The sequence below is a fragment of the Berghia stephanieae genome, chromosome 1 (genome assembly GCF_034508935.2).
Source record: "Berghia stephanieae isolate SIO BIC M18660-M18661 chromosome 1, UCSD_Bste_1.3, whole genome shotgun sequence".
NCBI classification, from domain to species: domain Eukaryota; kingdom Metazoa; phylum Mollusca; class Gastropoda; order Nudibranchia; family Aeolidiidae; genus Berghia; species Berghia stephanieae.
In genome coordinates this window covers 44,889,606-44,909,605 of record NC_088360.1, presented here as the reverse complement: position 1 = coordinate 44,909,605, position 20,000 = coordinate 44,889,606, and the positions used below count along the sequence as shown (strand labels likewise).

Genomic DNA, 20,000 nt, shown 5'->3' with positions numbered 1-20,000 from the left:
ATTTGTTTATTGAATTTGAAAGAAATCTAATGAAGAGGCTTAGAAATACAAGCCGACACAAAGGGTCGCATTTTTCTTTTGGTGACCACCTGGCACAATCATATGTGTGTCAGATATTTGATAATTCAAAACAGCAATATGTACCAACATTATCAAATTAACAATGGATGTTAGCTATATATACGTATGAAAAATGGCTATTGATGCATGAGTTACAAAGAGCATCTTAAACGATATGATACGATACGATATGTGAGAATATGAAGTTGGAAAAACAATTAACTTGGCTTAGTAATTGTGCCAAAGCACAAATGGTTTAGTTTGGATGCATGGGTTTATTGGTGCATGGAATGATACAAAAAGCGGACTTTAGATACTGATAACATTTGAAGTTTTAATGTTCCGTTTGTGAAAAGACATCTTATTATGAGACATTCGCGGACAACAATTTTCATTTATTTTCACATACATATTTTTATCAGACACCATACAAAGCGCGATTACATCCCCCGTGATATCTGCTTTTATGAAACAGTGTTTGCAAATTTGGTATTTCGAGCGGTCCTAAATTGCAGTCATTAACGTTAAGATTGTTGTTTCTGTCATCACTGTTTATCAAGTAATATATTTTTTTTTTCAGGATGCGCTTTTGCGTTAAATGGGGCAATATAATTATAGTAAATATGCATTAGCCGGTAAAAGCGCGGCTAAGATTCAAGTGGTGACAGAGAAAAGCAGAAATTAAATATTAAAAATAATATAAGAAACATGGGTCAAACAAATAACACAACACTATTCAAGCTGGGATTGCCTATAATGTAGACAATGGATTGTGGCACAAAATCGATACTGTAATAGATATTTATCACTTTGGTTTGAACACTCAATATACCCTGAAAGAGAAATGTAAATGTGGATTGCGCTTTAAAATGTTTTAAAAAATAATAGTCACGTTGTGTCATTACGATCTATCTTCACTATTTGTGAATTGTCCAATTGGTTAACACTTGCATTAGTCTAAATTCTACTGCGATGATTTTGACGCTTATTATATGAAATTGATGCTTAAAACAATCAGAGTGGTTCGGAAAACAACAAATTATTCTTTGAAATAAGAATGCCAAGAAGAAGGCACAGTTAAATATATTTGAAAGGGGATGTCGACATTGACTTGTGCACTTATTTTTTTACCTGGCGTTATAATAATCCACGATACTGGTAGTAATCTGGCTAATGGCTTCAAACACACATGATTAGGAAGTCTACGATACTGGTAGTAATCTGGCTAATGACTTCAAACATACATGGTTAGGAAGTCTACGATACTGGTAGTAATCTGGCTAATGACTTCAAACATACATGGTTAGGAAGTCTACGATACTGGTAGTAATCTGGGCTAATGTCCTCAAACATACATGATAGGAAGTCTACGATACTGGTAGTAATCTGGTTAATGACTTCTAACATACATGGTTAGGAAGTCTACGATACTGGTAGTAATCTGGGCTAATGGCTTCAAACATGCATGGTTAGGAAGTCTACGATACTGGTAGTAATCTGGGCTAATGGCTTCAAGCATACATGATTAGGAAGTCTACGATACTGGTAGTAATCTGGCTAATGGCTTCAAACATACATGATTAGGAAGTCTACGATACTGGTAGTAATCTGACTAATGACCTTAAACATACATGGTTAGGGAGCATGCTGCACGTCTAATATTTCAAACTACTAACGACTATTTTGTGGCCTCCAACCTTCATTTTGCAGGCCTTTGATTTTGACCCGAATTGCAATCTGCACTGGGCGTCTATATCGTAAGTCTCGGCCGGCAGGTCACGCGGGTATATCTCACGTTTGACTGGTATGTTGTCCAAGCAGAAACCTTTACCGGAACTGAAATGACATCATCATGTGTTATTGGTCTGTGTTTGGTAGAAGTATCTCTCTATTTAAAAACTTTGAAATCATAGATTCGTTCTAGAAGACAAAGAAACATTCAACAGAGCATCTTATAGGATTCAAATAGCCGACATACATATTCAATGTTAGTTTGATTGATGACGGATTTGTGAAATTTGCAGTGATGGGCTCATGGGGCCTTTTGCAAAAATATGACCTGAAGATCTGTAGACCTATATATTGCTTACATGGAGATTAACTTCAAACAAATCAATGAAAAGTGTGTTGTAAAAAAAAAACAAAGCATCTTAAGTTTAATCCTCGCTGGATATTGATGGTGCGGAAAGGAGTCTGAGTTGAAGATGACTTTTCAATTATCAATAGAATAGAAATACTTTTATTTGAAAGAAAAATAAATAAATAAAGGAGCAATTTCATAAAGGTTACATACATTTTCAAAACAGTATTGTATTTGTGTAAAACTTCAATGTTTAAAAAAATGAAAAGTTCCTGAAATGGGAAACAAACTATTGCATCTTTTTCTTAAATAAACTTCAAAACAGATAAGAGCATGAGAAAAAACAAACAAACTTGAATTGTTTTTTATTCCGATCATCATCATCATCATCATCATCATCATCATCATCATCATCATCATCATCATCATCATCATCATCATCATCATCACCATCATCATCATCATCGCCGTCGTCGTCACCACCATCATCATCATCATCATCATCATCATCATCATCATCATCATCGCCGTCGTCGTCACCACCACCACCATCATCATCATCATCATCATCATCATCATCATCTTCATCATTATCACCATCGTCTTCATCATCATCATCATTCAGAAAAGTAAGTAATTTATTTAATTCTTGTTTATTTACAATAATCTGACCATGTTAGTTTTTATCATTAGTAATTGTACTTTGATTTGTATTCTGTATTGGCAAACTGCATAAAATAAACTTTGAATCTTGAATCTTAAAAATCCGACCAATTCAAAACTGTACTATGTCTTGCTGAACTAGATGACAATCATTTGGGGGTTAATTCAAGATTAAGTATGTATGCTTTACAAAGGAGAAAAATACAGCGGTAGATTACGTCGATGTGTTTTTAAATTTGTGTGGATTTTTGGTCATGTGGCATTACACTTAGCATTTGACCTGTAGTTCACTGCTTTAAGTCTAAGTGTTGGCGGCCCAAATTTTAATCCCTCCCTTAAAAAACCTTCTCTTTACTCACATACTCCCACCTTACTCAGTTGTATAATGAGTAACATCCGGGAACAGCGTTGTCCCTGTCTAAAGAAAACCAAAACATTACAACGCTTGGCAATCTTATAAATTTGAGCACATTTAGCGAAGTTGCTCTGTATAAAAGCTCATTTTTTTCCAAAGTGAAAGGGCTATTACATTCCTGTTATACAAATAATTACTAAATAACGCGTCCTTTTCAGGCGGTAACAAGCAATTGTTATCTTTAACTCCCAGTTACATGTGACCTATTGATATGGATTTGAGACATGACTTTTTTTTAAAAGACGTCCTACCCCAATAATAGCCCATAGCCTTGTTATCATTATATTTACAAGCAACATGGAAGTCCTACTCCAGAAAGTCCGTGAGGTAATCCCGAGAGCAACTAGACCAGCTGAATGGTGACGTCTCTTTAGTCAGCCTTGCAGCCATAAGTCGAGCGGGCTCTCTTCCCGGTAGCCCGCATTGGTTTCCAGCTCCATCGTGATGCATTCCAAAACTGTTTTAAATGTTTGAGAAAACAAACAAACAAATAATACAAAACAGATGTGACAACAAGAATAATTACGTAAAGGTAACTTTATGGTGTACAGACGGTCTCGTATTTTTCAAGCATTATCAGAACGAAGAAAAATCAACGTACTACATTGGATATATTATATATCTATTATCTAGATCCTGTAGCTTAACGGTAACGTCTGATCTCATAGTTAAGCAATTATAAGCGTCGTCAGTGTCCGAATGAGTGACAATGATAGCAAAATTTTGATACCTATATTGTGAATTGGGTAATAAACTTCACATAGATTACTCCCATTGACTCAGGTGTGAAGGAATACCTGGCTACAGGTCACGGATAATGTAAGAGTGCTAATACAAAACAGACACCTAAATGACAGCTATATATATATGACAGCTATATAATAATATATATATATATATATATATATATATATATAATATATATATATATAATATATATATATATATCCATTATCTAGTCTGTGATCCTGTAGCTTAACGGTAACGTCTGACCTCAAAGTTAAGCAATTATAAGCGTCGTCAGTGTCTGAATGAGTAACAGTGATAGCAAAACTTTGGTACCTATATTGTGTATTGGGTAATAAACTTCACACAAATTACTCCCCTTTACTCAGGTGTGAAGGAATACCTAGCTACAGGTCACGGATAATGTAAGAGTGCTAATACAAAACAGACACCTAAATGGCGACTTCACCGTATGACATGAGACAGTGATTATATCGTTTTATAAGTCCATTTGAAGGAATCAATGAAACCTTGTGTAGCGAATTAAGCATTTAAACCCGTGGAACTCCTCTGAATTAAGATCATGCTAATATCTATCAATACTATTTTTATTAATTTATTCCTATCTTTTGATTTTTTTTAGGGTTTAGATCGACTTCAAAAACGAATAGAATAATAATGTCTGACACTTAAAAGGATGAAGCAAAAATGTAAGGGTAAACAATTCAATTAAAGTCAGACTGCATTTAAATTGACGTTTTTGATACCGAGCCCGTCTTCATCAACAAAGGAATGGACAAAATGAATAAAATTTACTGTCTTTCGCATAAAATCAAAACAATCCCGAGATCAAATTAATCCATCTACAATTGATTACAGATTGCAATTGGATCTTGTGGAACGTTTTTTTTTTCAAATCCGACAAGAAAAAGAAGTAATCTACCCCCCCCCCCCTTCGCTTTAATAAAAAGATTTTTCTTAGGAATGTCCCACTTTTCAATGAAGAATAATAATTTTTTTACACGCTGGCTTTGTAAAATGCCAGATGGAAATGGCAGTTACTTTTGATTGGTTACTTCTAGTTTAAACGTCATAACATTAGCAACGATATGCTTTATGAAAACTGAAATTGGCATTAAAAAACCTAATTTCGTCATACCCACATTCTGCCATGAATAACCAACGTGGGACGGCTTTTATGATAAACAAAATGAAAGCATTAATAAAACAATCTGATAACACTCACCACTCACCAAGTCGGCAATTGAAACAATAGACTTTTAAGTCAAAACGAAAAGAAAACCCACACAAAGAAGAAACATCAGCAATGCAAAAAACAAAAAACAAAAAAAGAAAAAAGAAAAGAAAAAGAAAATAATCAATTAACAAACACACACACACAAACACACACACGCACACACACACACACACACACACACACACACACACACACGTACACACACGGAACAAAACAAAATAAAGATAATAAAAGCAGCAGAAATTGTAACAATTCTCACTTATGACCAATCTCATGGGCGATGGTAAATGCAGATGCCAATCCGATATCTTGGTTTATGCTACAGCTCCGATCACCCTCACACATTCCTGATACAGGGGCCAAGCCTGGAATGCAATGGAATATCAAAAACCGCTATAGATATGTCCTCATCCTTGAAGCCTTTATGGTAGGATACTACCATCTTTTGCAATGAATAATTTGATAGGTATTAACGAAATCCCAGGTTTGAGAGTTTTTGACAAATGAATGTCATTTGAATCGATCGACTTTTAAAGGACAAGTTATCCGGCCAAACCTGTAAATACGTTTTCTTGTTTATAGATTACGGCAGATTGCAACCATTGGATTCTAGAACTATATATACATTTAACGACTCATTCCTGTCCATCAAGATCTAATTGGGATAAAATGTGAAAATATAGGTCGATAATTATCTTTAAAAGCCATGTCAAAAAAAGTAAATAAAGAATTGCTCAAGTATCAGGGAGAAGGAAAATGCATTATGGTGTTATATCCCTATCTGCCTGGTGGGTGTTGGCATTTTAGCCTTAACTAATTATTGTCATTGAACAGTTTTCTTCCACTTGTAAAAATATATAGCATTCTTGGTATGCGGAAATAAACCATTTTGTTTTGTCTAAAGCTTTACCTACCTAATGTACCACAAGGCTTGTTTTTATACGTGCATATATCGTACCTGTGGAGAGGAAAATCAAATAAATTTTTACCAATAAAACAGCACATAATGTTTATACATTCAAATTATAAAATCCACCCATTCTTTACGAACGAAGTTCTCATTTAACCTGATAGCCAAATACCTATCTGTACTCTTATCATTCTAGCGACAAACGTTTTAAGTTTTGAAAGTTTTTTCCATCCCCTTGATTTTAATAGTCCCATATAAATTCTATAAATAAATTCACTTGGGTGTTCATTTAAGCAGGTATTTCATACATACGTTAGACAGTGAACTTGTCAGGGTAGGAATTAAATGCTTTGCCTATGTATGCTAGGATAGAAAAGCTGAACGGCCATTTTTATTTTTATTTAACTAAATTGAACCCCAGAAAAATGTTTTTGTGGCATCATATTTTTTAAATTCGATAACGCCCAAAAGAATCCAGCAGTACAATTACATACAATAGGAGTTCTTTTTCTTTTCTTTATATCCAAACTGGTTTTGGTAAATGAATTGCAATTTTACCGACGTGGCCAAATACAAAATAAAGTACAAAATAATCACAGCGAGTGACAAAATATTTGTTTGCTTAAAATCTCGAAAAGAATTGTGACGTTACGCGAGAGACAACACATAACTTTAAAGCAATAAACCACACAACAAGAAATGATCTGTGGTTTAATACAATTTCCCACACCTATAAAATGAATACTGTAGATTTATATCGGTTTTGCCTGTTTGCTTTTTAAAGTATTGTAATCTTTGGGTTGAAAAAAAAAAGATATTTTCCATGTGTCACGGGTGCTATCTATTCTTATGCATCTGTATCTGCATGACATGTCTGATGTATACTCAACAAATAGACGATAGGTGATCTGAAATTAATACATTCCATGCATCGCTGTGCGATATCATTATTTCTCACCTGGACTAATTTATTATTTTGCAACCCCATACTTTCCCTTTCAATTTGACATATTATTTCCTCCTTTTAATCTGCTCTTCTAGGTTAATGAAGATTAATGAAGCTTATTTTTGCCTCCACGATTTCTTCTTCAAACAACACTCATCTTTCCTGGTAAATCTCTCGCTTGAGTTGGAATCCAACGTAAACTTCTTTAATGATAAACGAATCTTAAAAATATCTACGCCAAATTCCTACCGCTATCTAAAACATAATAAATTTATTAAACAGGTATTGTGATATGGAGTTATGGAAGCTTAAACTTATGATCAACCACACAGATTAAAAGTTTATCTTAAATTATCAGTTGGTCTGAGCGTTAACATTAAGTGGTCAAATTCCAATTATCGTCCGATTAAAAAAAAAAACCCCAAAAAACAAAGGATCGTTTGTAGAAATTTTATGAAAATAGCATAACGGAAAAGACAATTTTATGAACAATCTAACACCCCGTTTAAAGCAACAAAACGCGAATCAAATGTACTCACAAAGAAAGCCTATCGGTGGTTAAATTGACACCACAAAAATGTCAACGAATGAAAAGGCAAACAACTTATATCCCCATGCAATAGGAATTAAAGTGGAGAAGCTACTATTTCTATATTTTTTTCTCGTTATCATAATGTACACACCTATCTAATTCAATATTTTATAATCTATCTATGTATTTACCTACCTACCTACATACATACATAACATCTATCTATCCGTCAATCTATCTATCCATCTATCTATCTATCTATCTATCTATCTATCTATCTATCTATCTATCGATCTATCTATCTATCGATCTATCTATCTATCCATCTATTTATCTTTCTATCCATCTATCTATCTTTCTATCTATATTTGTATGACTGTATGTTCGTATATCTACTTATTCACTTCTACATCATCCTTACTTTCGGTCAGGAGTTTATTCTCTTTCTCTCCTTCTCTCTCTCTTCCCTATCTCATTCCTGCATACTATTTAATCCAACCAAGCTTTACAAGGGTAATATATTTCTTACCTAGTAATGAGAATGGCATTATCGTGACTGAATGATGAGTTGGTTCTCTTATTGAGTTCATGCTGCCATTTGCAGAAATTGTCTAGACTCTTGTCGGCATGGTGGTTGATGTGAGGTAGATTTTTGCCCTGTTTTGGAGCGAATGATATCATTGAAATTATCAGATTAAAATAATTTGTTTCTCATCAAGGCGAAGCGAAAAGCTTTTTTGAATCTAAGCCATAACACTTTAAAAGTGCTACCGGCTCCATCGCCTTAATATGAATTCTAAATCGTTTAAGATAACCTCGCTTTATCAAATACAATTTTGTTAACTCCCTGATAACGTGGGCCAATGAGTTTGGTTGATAGAGTGTCCAACTAACAAATGGAGAGCTATGGTTTAAGTTGAATATTTCAACTCCCTTTCCAAGTAAAAGTGATACTTAGCTGCTATAAGCTGTAGATTGTAAAAAATAATGAACAAAATGAATATAACAGCTTCGGAAAAAAACCCCAAAAAAAGTCAATCACGGAATGTTTTGGACCCACAACCCTCCTTGTTCCGTGTTTGATATTTTGTTATTTTTCGGAGTTGTTATATTATATTGATTTTTGTTCATAACTCCCTTCCCCTCACTAACTATGTTCACTGAGATGAGAATAGATGAATCGGTGGCATATCCACTGTGTGTCAAGCAATTAATTCTATTCATTTAATGCCACAGTAAATGGAATAAAATATTTTGACTAGACGATACTTTTGATGTTGTAAATATGACAAGAGATTCTAACAATAAGTATTTGTGTGATGGCCAGAAAAAAAGTGCCGGATCCCGAACGGGCGCATTTCAAGAAAATGGCAAAAGAAGAGGAGAAATATGGCGCTTATGCCGAAGCTTCGAAGTGCTTCACATTGACCATCAGTAAAAAAACATTACACACTGCAGATTCGGACATACGAACAAAAGCTCACACGCATCCAATTACACACACACTCTCTCTCTCACACACACACACGCACATCCATACACACACTGTATACAAATATATTACTCACACACACACAAACACACACTCGACTGAATGATGTTAAACACGATTTTTGAAGGGATTTTTGTCTTTGTAATTATGCGAGTATACATGAATTTACCTTTGTAGTTCAGAATTAAACTGTACTTATTCAGGAGGAATGGTTTTATAAATAATATCTTATTGATTCCAATAATATTGAAGTTGAAGTCTTGAGTTTGACATTTTTTACATGTTGAGGGCCATATCAATACATCAATAATTGAAGTAAATATTCCTAACCAAAAAGTTTTGTTGTCAGTATAAAGTAGAACTATCATGAACTGGTACTGATTCACGCCATAGTTGAATGGAGTAATGTATGTGAAGTCCCTTACCCAGGTTTTCCAGACCTGAGTTTGCTACTACTGTCATCTATCCGGTTAAGGCCCATGTAAGTGTCTCTTGACATTGCTACAAGGCGGAAAATGTTACTAAGTCCAACAAAGTTCTTATAGATATATGTGTTTAGTTTTAGGTAGAACAGTGTACCTATTTAGTTTTAAGATCAGTAAATAATTACCTACCTTTTCCTCGCCTAAAACGGCGAGTCTTGTAACGATAATGTTGACTTGGTTACCGATAGATGGATTATGGAATAACTTCGCAACCTGACCTCAAATAAAGAAAAGATAATCTAACACATTCGTGAGTCGATGGAGATGATGATAATGGTGATGACTGAAAATGATGATAATAATGATGATAATGATGGTGATGATGATGATGATGATGATGATGATGATGATAATTATGATGACGATGATAATGATGATGATGGTGATGCTAGTGGTGGTGGTGATGATATTAACGATAATGGGTGGCGGTGGTTATCGAATTATTTGCCAATTTATCATTTGAAGCATTTTATTAAAGGCCCTTAATTATCTAAACTTAGACAATATTGTGCAAAATAATAGCGACACCCACCGCATTCTGATCCGGTGTATTTTAGTAAATTAGAAATTCAAAAAGGTCCTTACGAGACTTTTAGGATCAGTCCTATATGGTCCAGAAACCAATTTCTGAATCTTCAGCGGTACGGTCTTTGCTTTGTACCTGAAAGGTACAGAGTTCGATCACCCGCCGCTGCGCTGTGTGGCCTTGAGCAAGTCACCTCGCCCTAGCTCACTTTGCGGTGCTGCACTGCGGCTCACGCCTGGGTTATTCCAGTCTTCCCTTGGAATAGACCCTAAAGTAAAATTTCCCCATGGGGATGAATAAAGGGAATTTTATTTTATTTTATTTTATTTATTTATTTATTTATTTATTTAATGAATAAGTGCGACTATCCTACCGTTGTCTTCCTACAATGAACGCTCCCTTTCCATGATTCTGGAAATCACAAGATATAAAAATATTTCCTTTTAAAAATAGAAATGCCCAACGCAAAGACTATAACGCAGGTTATGGGTGGCTTCACAGCATTACTTGATTACTTGAGCTTTGATATAGAGCAATATCCACTAAAAGTGCCCAAAGTGGTTTACAGGGGGCCCCTGGTCAACAGCAACATTTAACATTTAGGACGGGACAAGACGCCTGTTAGGCGATATTACATTCTTTTTCGGGCAGAGACAACGCTGTTAACGGTCAGATAATCATTTTACACCCGAGTACGGTGAGAGAATGAGAGTAAAGACTCAACTATGCGCCGAGCGAGGCTCAAACCCATGACCTTCCGATCCGAAAGTGAGTGTCATACCACTAGACCACATAGCCGCACAACTAACTTAAATAAATATAATAAGAGGCATAAGCTTCAAGAAATTAGCTGAAATACCTCTAATAAAAATTTTGGCCAGAAAACTTGGCCTCCAAATATCGATTGATTAAAACAACTCTTATTTTTAAAACAAAATAACAACTCTTAAACCTGGGACTTTTAAAGGTTTGAAAGATTTTTGAAAAGAGGAGGGTTATTTTAATCGATCAATATTTAAAGGATGAGTTTTATTGTCAAAATTATTTTTAGAGTTAGATACGCCAGTTAGGATGTCAAAGCTGATACAATCCTTAGCGGGAATTCGACTTCACTACCCAGCATCGCAGATTTTGTTCTTACTCTGCATTGTATGAATAAAAGTTCCCTTTATTCATTCTCAGGGAATATCATTTCTTTAAGGGTTACTCCGAGAACCAAAAAAAAAAAAAAAAAAAAATGAAATGAAACCCAGGCATCAGTGTCGGTGCAGCGCCACAGAGTGAGCAATTTGAGTTAACAACAAGATATGAAGTGAATAGAAAAGTGCCAGAAGACAATAGAGAATAAAAATTTTTCGCGGCGGTGGTGGGGTTTGAACCTGCGACCTTATTGGTACGACAACTCCGCCTGGCAGGTGAGAGTGTGGCTCTACCGTGTGAGCTATCCACGAACACCAAAATATTCGTTTCAAACTCAAAGTCATTACTAGATCCCTCTCTCACCCACTTCTTGAGACCGCCGATTCGTTCGTACACCACCATCGCGAATAATTTTGACCAGCAGTTAAGCTTAAGCCAATATTCTCAACACAAACATATAACATAGAAACGATTGAGACATTGAGTATGCTCCGGTGTATGGGGTGAATTTTTAATTCAGAAAAGTGAGTGGAGCAGGCACTTATGTTGGTAACAACAAGATATGAAGTGAATAGAAAAGTGCCAGAAGACAATAGAGAATAAAAATTTTTCGCGGCGGTGGTGGGGTTTGAACCTGCGACCTTATTGGTACGACAACTCCGCCTGGCAGGTGAGAGTGTGGCTCTACCGTGTGAGCTATCCACGAACACCAAAATATTCGTTTCAAACTCAAAGTCATTACTAGATCCCTCTCTCACCCACTTCTTGAGACCGCCGATTCGTTCGTACACCACCATCGCGAATAATTTTGACCAGCAGTTAAGCTTAAGCCAATATTCTCAACACAAACATATAACATAGAAACGATTGAGACATTGAGTATGCTCCGGTGTATGGGGTGAATTTTTAATTCAGAAAAGTGAGTGGAGCAGGCACTTATGTTGGTAACAACAAGATATGAAGTGAATAGAAAAGTGGCAGAAGACAATAGAGAATAAAAAATTTTTCGCGGCGGTGGTGGGGTTTGAACCTGCGACCTTATTGGTACGACAACTCCGCCTGGCAGGTGAGAGCGTGGCTCTACCGTGTGAGCTATCCACGAACACCAAAATATTCGTTTCAAACTCAAAGTCATTACTAGATCCCTCTCTCACCCACTTCTTGAGACCGCCGATTCGTTCGTACACCACCATCGCGAATAATTTTGACCAGCAGTTAAGCTTAAGCCAATATTCTCAACACAAACATATAACATAGAAACGATTGAGACATTGAGTATGCTCCGGTGTATGGGGTGAATTTTTAATTCAGAAAAGTGAGTGGAGCAGGCACTTATGTTGGTAACAACAAGATATGAAGTGAATAGAAAAGTGCCAGAAGACAATAGAGAATAAAAATTTTTTCGCGCGGTGGTGGGGTTTGAACCTGCGACCTTATTGGTACGACAACTCCGCCTGGCAGGTGAGAGTGTGGCTCTACCGTGTGAGCTATCCACGAACACCAAAATATTCGTTTCAAACTCAAAGTCATTACTAGATCCCTCTCTCACCCACTTCTTGAGACCGCCGATTCGTTCGTACACCACCATCGCGAATAATTTTGACCAGCAGTTAAGCTTAAGCCAATATTCTCAACACAAACATATAACATAGAAACGATTGAGACATTGAGTATGCTCCGGTGTATGGGGTGAATTTTTAATTCAGAAAAGTGAGTGGAGCAGGCACTTATGTTGGTAACAACAAGATATGAAGTGAATAGAAAAGTGCCAGAAGACAATAGAGAATAAAAATTATTCGCGATGGTGGTGTACGAACGAATCGGCGGTCTCAAGAAGTGGGTGAGAGAGGGATCTAGTAATGACTTTGAGTTTGAAACGAATATTTTGGTGTTCGTGGATAGCTCACACGGTAGAGCCACCTCTCACCTGCCAGGCGGAGTTGTCGTACCAATAAGGTCGCAGGTTCAAACCCACCACCGCCGCGAAAAATTTTTATTCTCTATTGTCTTCTGGCACTTTTCTATTCACTTCATATCTTGTTGTTACCAACATAAGTGCCTGCTCCACTCACTTTTCTCAATTTGAGTTAAATATCTTGCTCAAGGAAAAACCTTAGCCTTACACGTCTAACTCTAAACAAATAAGAGGGAAATTTGGTAAATTTAATCTTAAAATTAGGAAACTCATAATTTCCACTTACAATATTCATGACGGTGAGAACATATGTGGAAAGTAACTCAGTTCCTCCTTTGATACTGCCTTTGACGTGGAAATCCATCATTTTTTTGTCAATTACAACAAAGGTTTCAACATGTCTGGCTTCACTCACAGATCTTCTCCATCTTCTTCTTCTTTTTGATCTGTTTAAAAAAATATATGTCAAGGCTTCATTTTAACATAAACATAAACATAATAGCTATCTACTTTGAGAAACAAAGAGGATAAAAGGAAGTCGATCCGCTTATCAAGATATCATCTTTATTTAACCAAAAGCTTGCAAATAAATTCTTCTAACTTCAGCTAGGAAATTTTGATTAAAACTCATTACACTAATCTACACTAATCTACCGATTATAGATTTATTACAAGTAATTTACATCCAACCCTCACCCAGACCAGAACAGTCTATGAGCTTTGGGTATTATTATGTTTCAACGTACGATTTTCTTTTTAAATGTAATTTTGTCTGCCTTCTTCCCTTTGGTCTCCATGTCCAAAATGGATATTGATGATCCTGTTTGAGGACCGAGTTGTAGGACCCAGGCCTCTTCCGGTACAGCTTTGCATACTTTCTCTGTCTATAGTCTGTGATAGGAAAAAAGATAATTACGTGGCAAAATGAAACATTGTTTTGCTTTAATTTAATCAAAAACAATCATGAGCGTAAAATTATTGAAAATGATTGGACAGTATTGTTTATGTTCAAATCTCTTACGTTTCTATCAAACTCCAAATAAATATCTTTTAAATTCATTTTTTAATGGTCTGAATGATTTCAATAAATCAAGTAATTGAGGAATAAACTCATCAAGAGTCAAGAAGACCTTCTGAGTGAATTATTTCTTTGGCATCCTGTGGCTTCTATGATCTTTTCAATGTACTTATTTAAATACAAAAGTCAAAGTAGTAAGTTTATCTCTTGACAATTATTCCTACATACAAATACAAACACACAAACGCGCGCGCACACACACACGCACATTGTTGGTTTACAGTATCCTTACCGGTAACACCGCAATGCTGTGTAATGTCCCCCAATTTCAATGATGACCTCCTATAGACAACATGGGGATGTCCCTGTTCCCCTATCGTGTTAGTGTGGTTCCACAGTGGTTCTAGAAAGAAGTCATCCGTTTCTGTAGAAAACACCCCGTGCTAGAAGAAAAATGAAGATTTTGTGCTAAGATCTTATTTATTTATTTGAGTCCAGTTTTGAGTTATGCACGTGAGAATAGACATGTCTGTGTATGTTTTTTTTTTTTTAGCGATGAACAAAACACATGACTTCTACATGTTACTAATAGCCTTTTAATTCGATTATTGTAAAACTTAAAATACACAATTCTTTCAAGAATTAGACAGAAATTTGATCAAAGTTGATTTTTATCTGCTTCGGAACGAATGGTCTATTCTGCAATATGCTTTGCTCAAAGAGCTGGGCATGGTAGAAAAAAAAACATCAAGAAAAATCTAGGACCTTTTAAACCTGGGAAAGATGTAGAGAATTCCACACACTACACACAAAAAGAACAAAGTAGCCGTCTGCCAGACCTATTAGGTTCGAAAACCAGTAAATAGGTTCGTGGTATCATCGTTTAAAGCCAAAGGCAACGATCTCATTGTTATCACGAGAGAGAAACACAATTAATAAGCAGTTCTGTTGTAAGACTTTGGATTGTCATATCGGGTTTTACAGAGAAATTACAAGATCTAAAACCAGTAAACCGATCCAAATCTATACATATAGGCGAGCAACGCCTCACATTTCAAGAAATTTGAGATGACATCAGGGAGCAATGTGGACGGGATGATAACTAATCTATTTCAAATTAAGAAGTGAATTTATTGCAAAAGCAGATTCTAAGTTCGACCACTGTTAAACAATTTGATTGTGAGAGTAAAACTAGGCTGGACTGAAAAGTCTTGAAGCCTATTGAATATATCCGATATCATCAAAAAGTGCTTAATTTATTCTTCTGTTAGGTCACTAAATTTTATTTAACTGCCAATGATCGGTAAAGAGAGACTTAATGAGCAGGCTCGCAGTGGTTGTCCACAAACTGCATTTGCGAAGCAAATTTAACCAAACAAATCGTCAGATAAAACAAAATGACATTTCGCAAAGGCTTAGAATTTCATAGGGAAGAGATGGATATATTATTGGTCAAAACATCCTGTGCCCGTTGGATACCGAGAATGCTCACATTAACACATGATCACATTGAAAGGTGGATATATTTTTTGAAGTCGTAAAACACCCCCCCCCCCTTTTTTTTTTCTTTTTTTTTTTTTTAATTACAGTTCTGATTTAGCCCCAAGTGACATTTTCCTTTTCTTAAGACTTAAAAGCCGCCTCAAGGAGGATAGTGGGGTGCAGGCGGAGTTGACACGATAGTGTCGAAGTTTGCCACATAAATTCCCCTTCGACGCGAATAACGGCGCATTGTTAGCGGATCTGTATGGATGGGAACGATGACTATGCTGAAAATTAAAATCATAAACGGAAAGGACATAAACTGAGCTTTGTTTTGAAACCTTTTTCAATTTTGTATCTATTATAGTTTTGAAATATACAAGAGCGACGTGAAGACTTCTCAGTCTACCGTTGTACTTTAGAACCACAAAGCCCATGGAGCTGAAGTTTATAACGTCCTTAATTGCGTTAAATAAACGATTACTTGATTAAACATTTGGATAATAGAATTGTCAAGTACTCCTTTGTCTTCTGGCACTTTTCTACTCAATTCATATCTTGTTATACTTAATGAATGCTCTTTTAACAAAGCGGTCACAAAAATTACCAGAATTGTTTTTAAAAAAATCAAAACCCGAATCTGACCGGTTATAAATGAGTCAGTGATGTGCGTTTTATGAGAAATCTACCAAATCGACCCCCTTAAGAAATTGTGAGCCTTTGCCAGATCCGTATTTTATCAATAATGTAACATGTTTTTTACAACAAAAACAACAATAAAGAAAGAAGAATGAAAAAATGAAAACAACAAAGGCCAAATGTTGAGTATAGACGTCTAGATACATTTTATGAAGTACACACTAAACGGTCATTTTTTTTATTTGATGAAATATCTTAAACTTCTATGCACAGTCATACTGTATATGTTTGGGAAAGATGATTGCATATAATTTTTTTCGAAAAAAAGTTGCCCGTTGCTATGGAAACGACGCCATATTGGAAAATAAACAACAAATCTTTAAAAGTCCAAGGCCTTTTTGTTTATCAACCCATTGCCATAATATTTTGGCCAGGGGTAGAAAAAAGGAAAATAAAGAGGCTCTAGAAGCCCGATTTTTAATTTTTTAATTAGAAACTTTAAAAATTAAGTTCAAAGTTATTACTCGATTATTCCCCTTGAAAAAAGTTACATAATTTCAAATTACTCATAAATCAATTTTGTTTTTCAAAATTCCGGCTCCTAGAGGACCTGGGTATTTGTATGACACTCATTTGTTGAAAGTTTGAAGAAGATTGGTTGAAAACTTGCAGTTTTGAGAAAAACGCATTTAAAAGTCAAAGTAAACGAGTTTAGGGAAAAGCTCTCCTCTCGCTCTCAGATTGGATTGTGACCACATGACATAATTAAGAACAAAGTGATTGGTTGTTGAAGATAGAGGAGAGTTTTTACTTTTCATTGATATGTTTTTGCCTTTACTTAGTTATAAAGACTATTTGATATTCTTTCATGAAAACAGTCCACTGAAACTAAAAATGGGCAGGATTTAACCATACTATGGGTCACAAAATACGTTATTTTGAGTAGAAAAAAACTGAAGATGAAGTTTTCATGCAATTTATTATGCAGACAAATGGTCACATGACAACATCCCACAAAAATCTAATTTTAGCAAACTGGGTCAAAATTCATCATTTTTAGTGTCGCTCCCCCCCCCCCCCCCCTACCCTCCTTAATGGGCTTGATATAACACTCTTGTGATGGACAATATTTTGCGTTGGTTGAGATTGTTTCCTTTCCAACAATGAGCCTATAAACAGAATTATCAGACCTGCAAATAAGAACACGTTGATCAACACCAATAAAAAACTAGAGCATTTATGAGCACAATATCCACCAAACGTGCTCAAAGCGCTTTTCAAGGCGTCCCCATCTTAACATAGGACGAGACATGACGCCGGTTAGGCAATATTACAATCTCTTTCGTCAGGGACAACGCTGTTAACAACCAGGTACTCATTTTACACCTGAATATGGTGAGAGAATGTGAGTAAAGAGCCTTTTCCAAGAACTCAACTATGCGCCGCTCAGAGATCTCGAACCCTGGACCTTCCGTTCAGAAGGCGGGCATCATACCACTAGGACATAGCCGCACAAATCAAACTTAATAATAAACGTACATTATTAATAATGACTTACTTCTTACTGAATCTTTCCACATTCAAATTATGGGTAGAAAATTATATTATACATATTATATTCTTTCTGCAATTTGTGTGAGTCATCGGTGACCTATTAGCTATGATATAATGATACAACTGTAAGAATTCCAGCATGGGTGCACCACCCTTTGAGTACATAATCAGACTGTCATGAGGTGAGGCACATAATGCAAACATTCATCCTTGTTTATAGAAATAAACAAATCCATGTAAATATACACAAACACACACACACACACACACATACATACATATATATATATATATATATATATATATATATATATATATATATATATATATATATATATATATATACAAACACACAAACACCATCTCATAATTCATACGAACTCAATAAGCAGATCACTATTCATTTACACGACACATATTATAGTCAAATAATATACGTCTTTTGGACTTTAACAAATATAAAGAAACAAACGCTCCCATCAATTCCTTCTTTCTTTTTTATGCACAGAATGGATGGGGATCTCGATGGCTCAGTTGGTAGATCACTCGCTTCACACGCAAAGTGACCGAGATCGATCCTAGGTGAAGTCGAGATACTTACGGACCCTCTGTCCACCAATTAGATAAATTACACTATTTTTTTACGGAAATATAAGCCGTTGTTGTTCAGGAGTCTATTTTCTTTTGGATACGCAACATCGACAGTCATTCGGTATGATGATGATGATGATGATGATGATGATGATGATGAAGTAGTAGTAGTATTAGTAGAAGAAGAAGAAGAAGAAGAAGAAGAAGAAGAAGAAGAAGAAGAAGAAGAAGAAGAAGAAGAAGAAGAAAAAGAAGAAGAAGAAGAAGAAGAAGAAGTTGAATAATAATAATAATAATAATAAAATAATAATAATAATAATAATAATAATAATAATAATAATAATAATAATAATAATAATAATAATAATAATAATGATAATAATAATAATAATAATAATAATAATAATAATAATAATAATAATAATAATAATGAAAATAATAATAATGATAATAATAATGATAATAATAATAATAATAATAATAATAATAATAATAATAATAATAATAATAATAATAATAATAATAATAATAATAATAATAATAAGAAGAAGAAGAAGAAGAAGAAGAAGAAGAAGAAGAAGAAGAAGAAGAACAACAACAACAACAACAACAAAAACAACAAGTGTAAAAAGCAATAGGAGGGAGTCAGTGCCTGTATCACATGACATGTGTTTGTATCATGTATGATAGATAAACCCCAGTGCTAAATAAGGGGGTCCAAAAGCTCAGTTGGTAGAAAACTCATCAACAAAAGGATTGGTAACGTTCCCTGGTGCAGTTGAAATGTGTCTCTGACTCTCTGTCCACCCAGCGATGATTAGATAGTTAGGTTTGTTAACATTGCAGTCATTACTTTGCTATAGATCAGTCACCTATCAACTGGGAAGCAAGCAATTTTGTTATTGATATTTCCGCTTCAGAAACCGGGAAAACTCCGGTTCTATCGGCCTTATGGCTCCAATGGGTCTTTTATTTTTATTTCTTAAATATTTTTTTTATCAAAAAACCTTTCTACCATCCATACGACTGTTATATATTGTATATTATTATAAAGGCGACCTGTGGGGTCGTAAGACAGACATAACAGACAAACAATTCCTACCATGTCTATATTATGAATAAACAAACCCTGGCTATTTGTAAACAGACAGAGAACATCCTATTCTTTTCTGCCACCTGCAAGATCCCTTAGAATCTAGTAAAACGATGCAACATCTATGCAATGGTTTGGTTGCAATAACAGAAATGTTCAGAAGGGTAGAAAACGAAGTAGAATGTTGTCCTACAGAGTAATAAAATCATTGGAGGTCTTTATCCTGGTTTCCATTACGCCAAACTGACAGGAACAATTGGTAGCTACTCCATGGATGGAACTATCCAAAGCGCTCTCCACTATCCAATTATTGCTGGTCAGGGCTGCCAGATGGCCATAATTCCCCGTAGCCACTTTCTACTTAGAAAGTGGTATTCTGGAAGCCCTGTGGTCAGTGAAAACATTGACTGCAACCAGAACCGGAACCTGGATATTATGTCCTTTTATCAGTGAGATAAGTGCTCTAAAACTGACC

The 20,000-nt window shown here is 35.3% G+C and overlaps 1 protein-coding gene across 3 annotated transcripts in view; it reads right to left on the bottom strand.

Annotated features, from left to right (window-relative positions):
- The window catches only part of LOC144975776 (A disintegrin and metalloproteinase with thrombospondin motifs 6-like), a 42,476-nt gene that overhangs the window by 12,651 nt on the left and 9,825 nt on the right, over positions 1-20,000 (bottom strand). For 2 of the 3 annotated variants that reach the window (XM_078919968.1, XM_078919965.1), the window contains exons 4-12: positions 14,459-14,609; positions 13,895-14,039; positions 13,435-13,594; positions 9,697-9,780; positions 8,120-8,247; positions 6,117-6,160; positions 5,462-5,567; positions 3,529-3,675; positions 1,737-1,896 (exon numbers count right to left, since the gene is read on the bottom strand). In XM_078919968.1, the coding sequence (XP_078776094.1) occupies positions 1,737-1,896; positions 3,529-3,675; positions 5,462-5,567; positions 6,117-6,160; positions 8,120-8,247; positions 9,697-9,780; positions 13,435-13,594; positions 13,895-14,039; positions 14,459-14,609 (1,125 nt within the window). The remainder of the gene's footprint in view (positions 1-1,736; positions 1,897-3,528; positions 3,676-5,461; positions 5,568-6,116; positions 6,161-8,119; positions 8,248-9,696; positions 9,781-13,434; positions 13,595-13,894; positions 14,040-14,458; positions 14,610-20,000) is intronic. The other variant, XM_078919972.1, reaches the window with a different exon arrangement.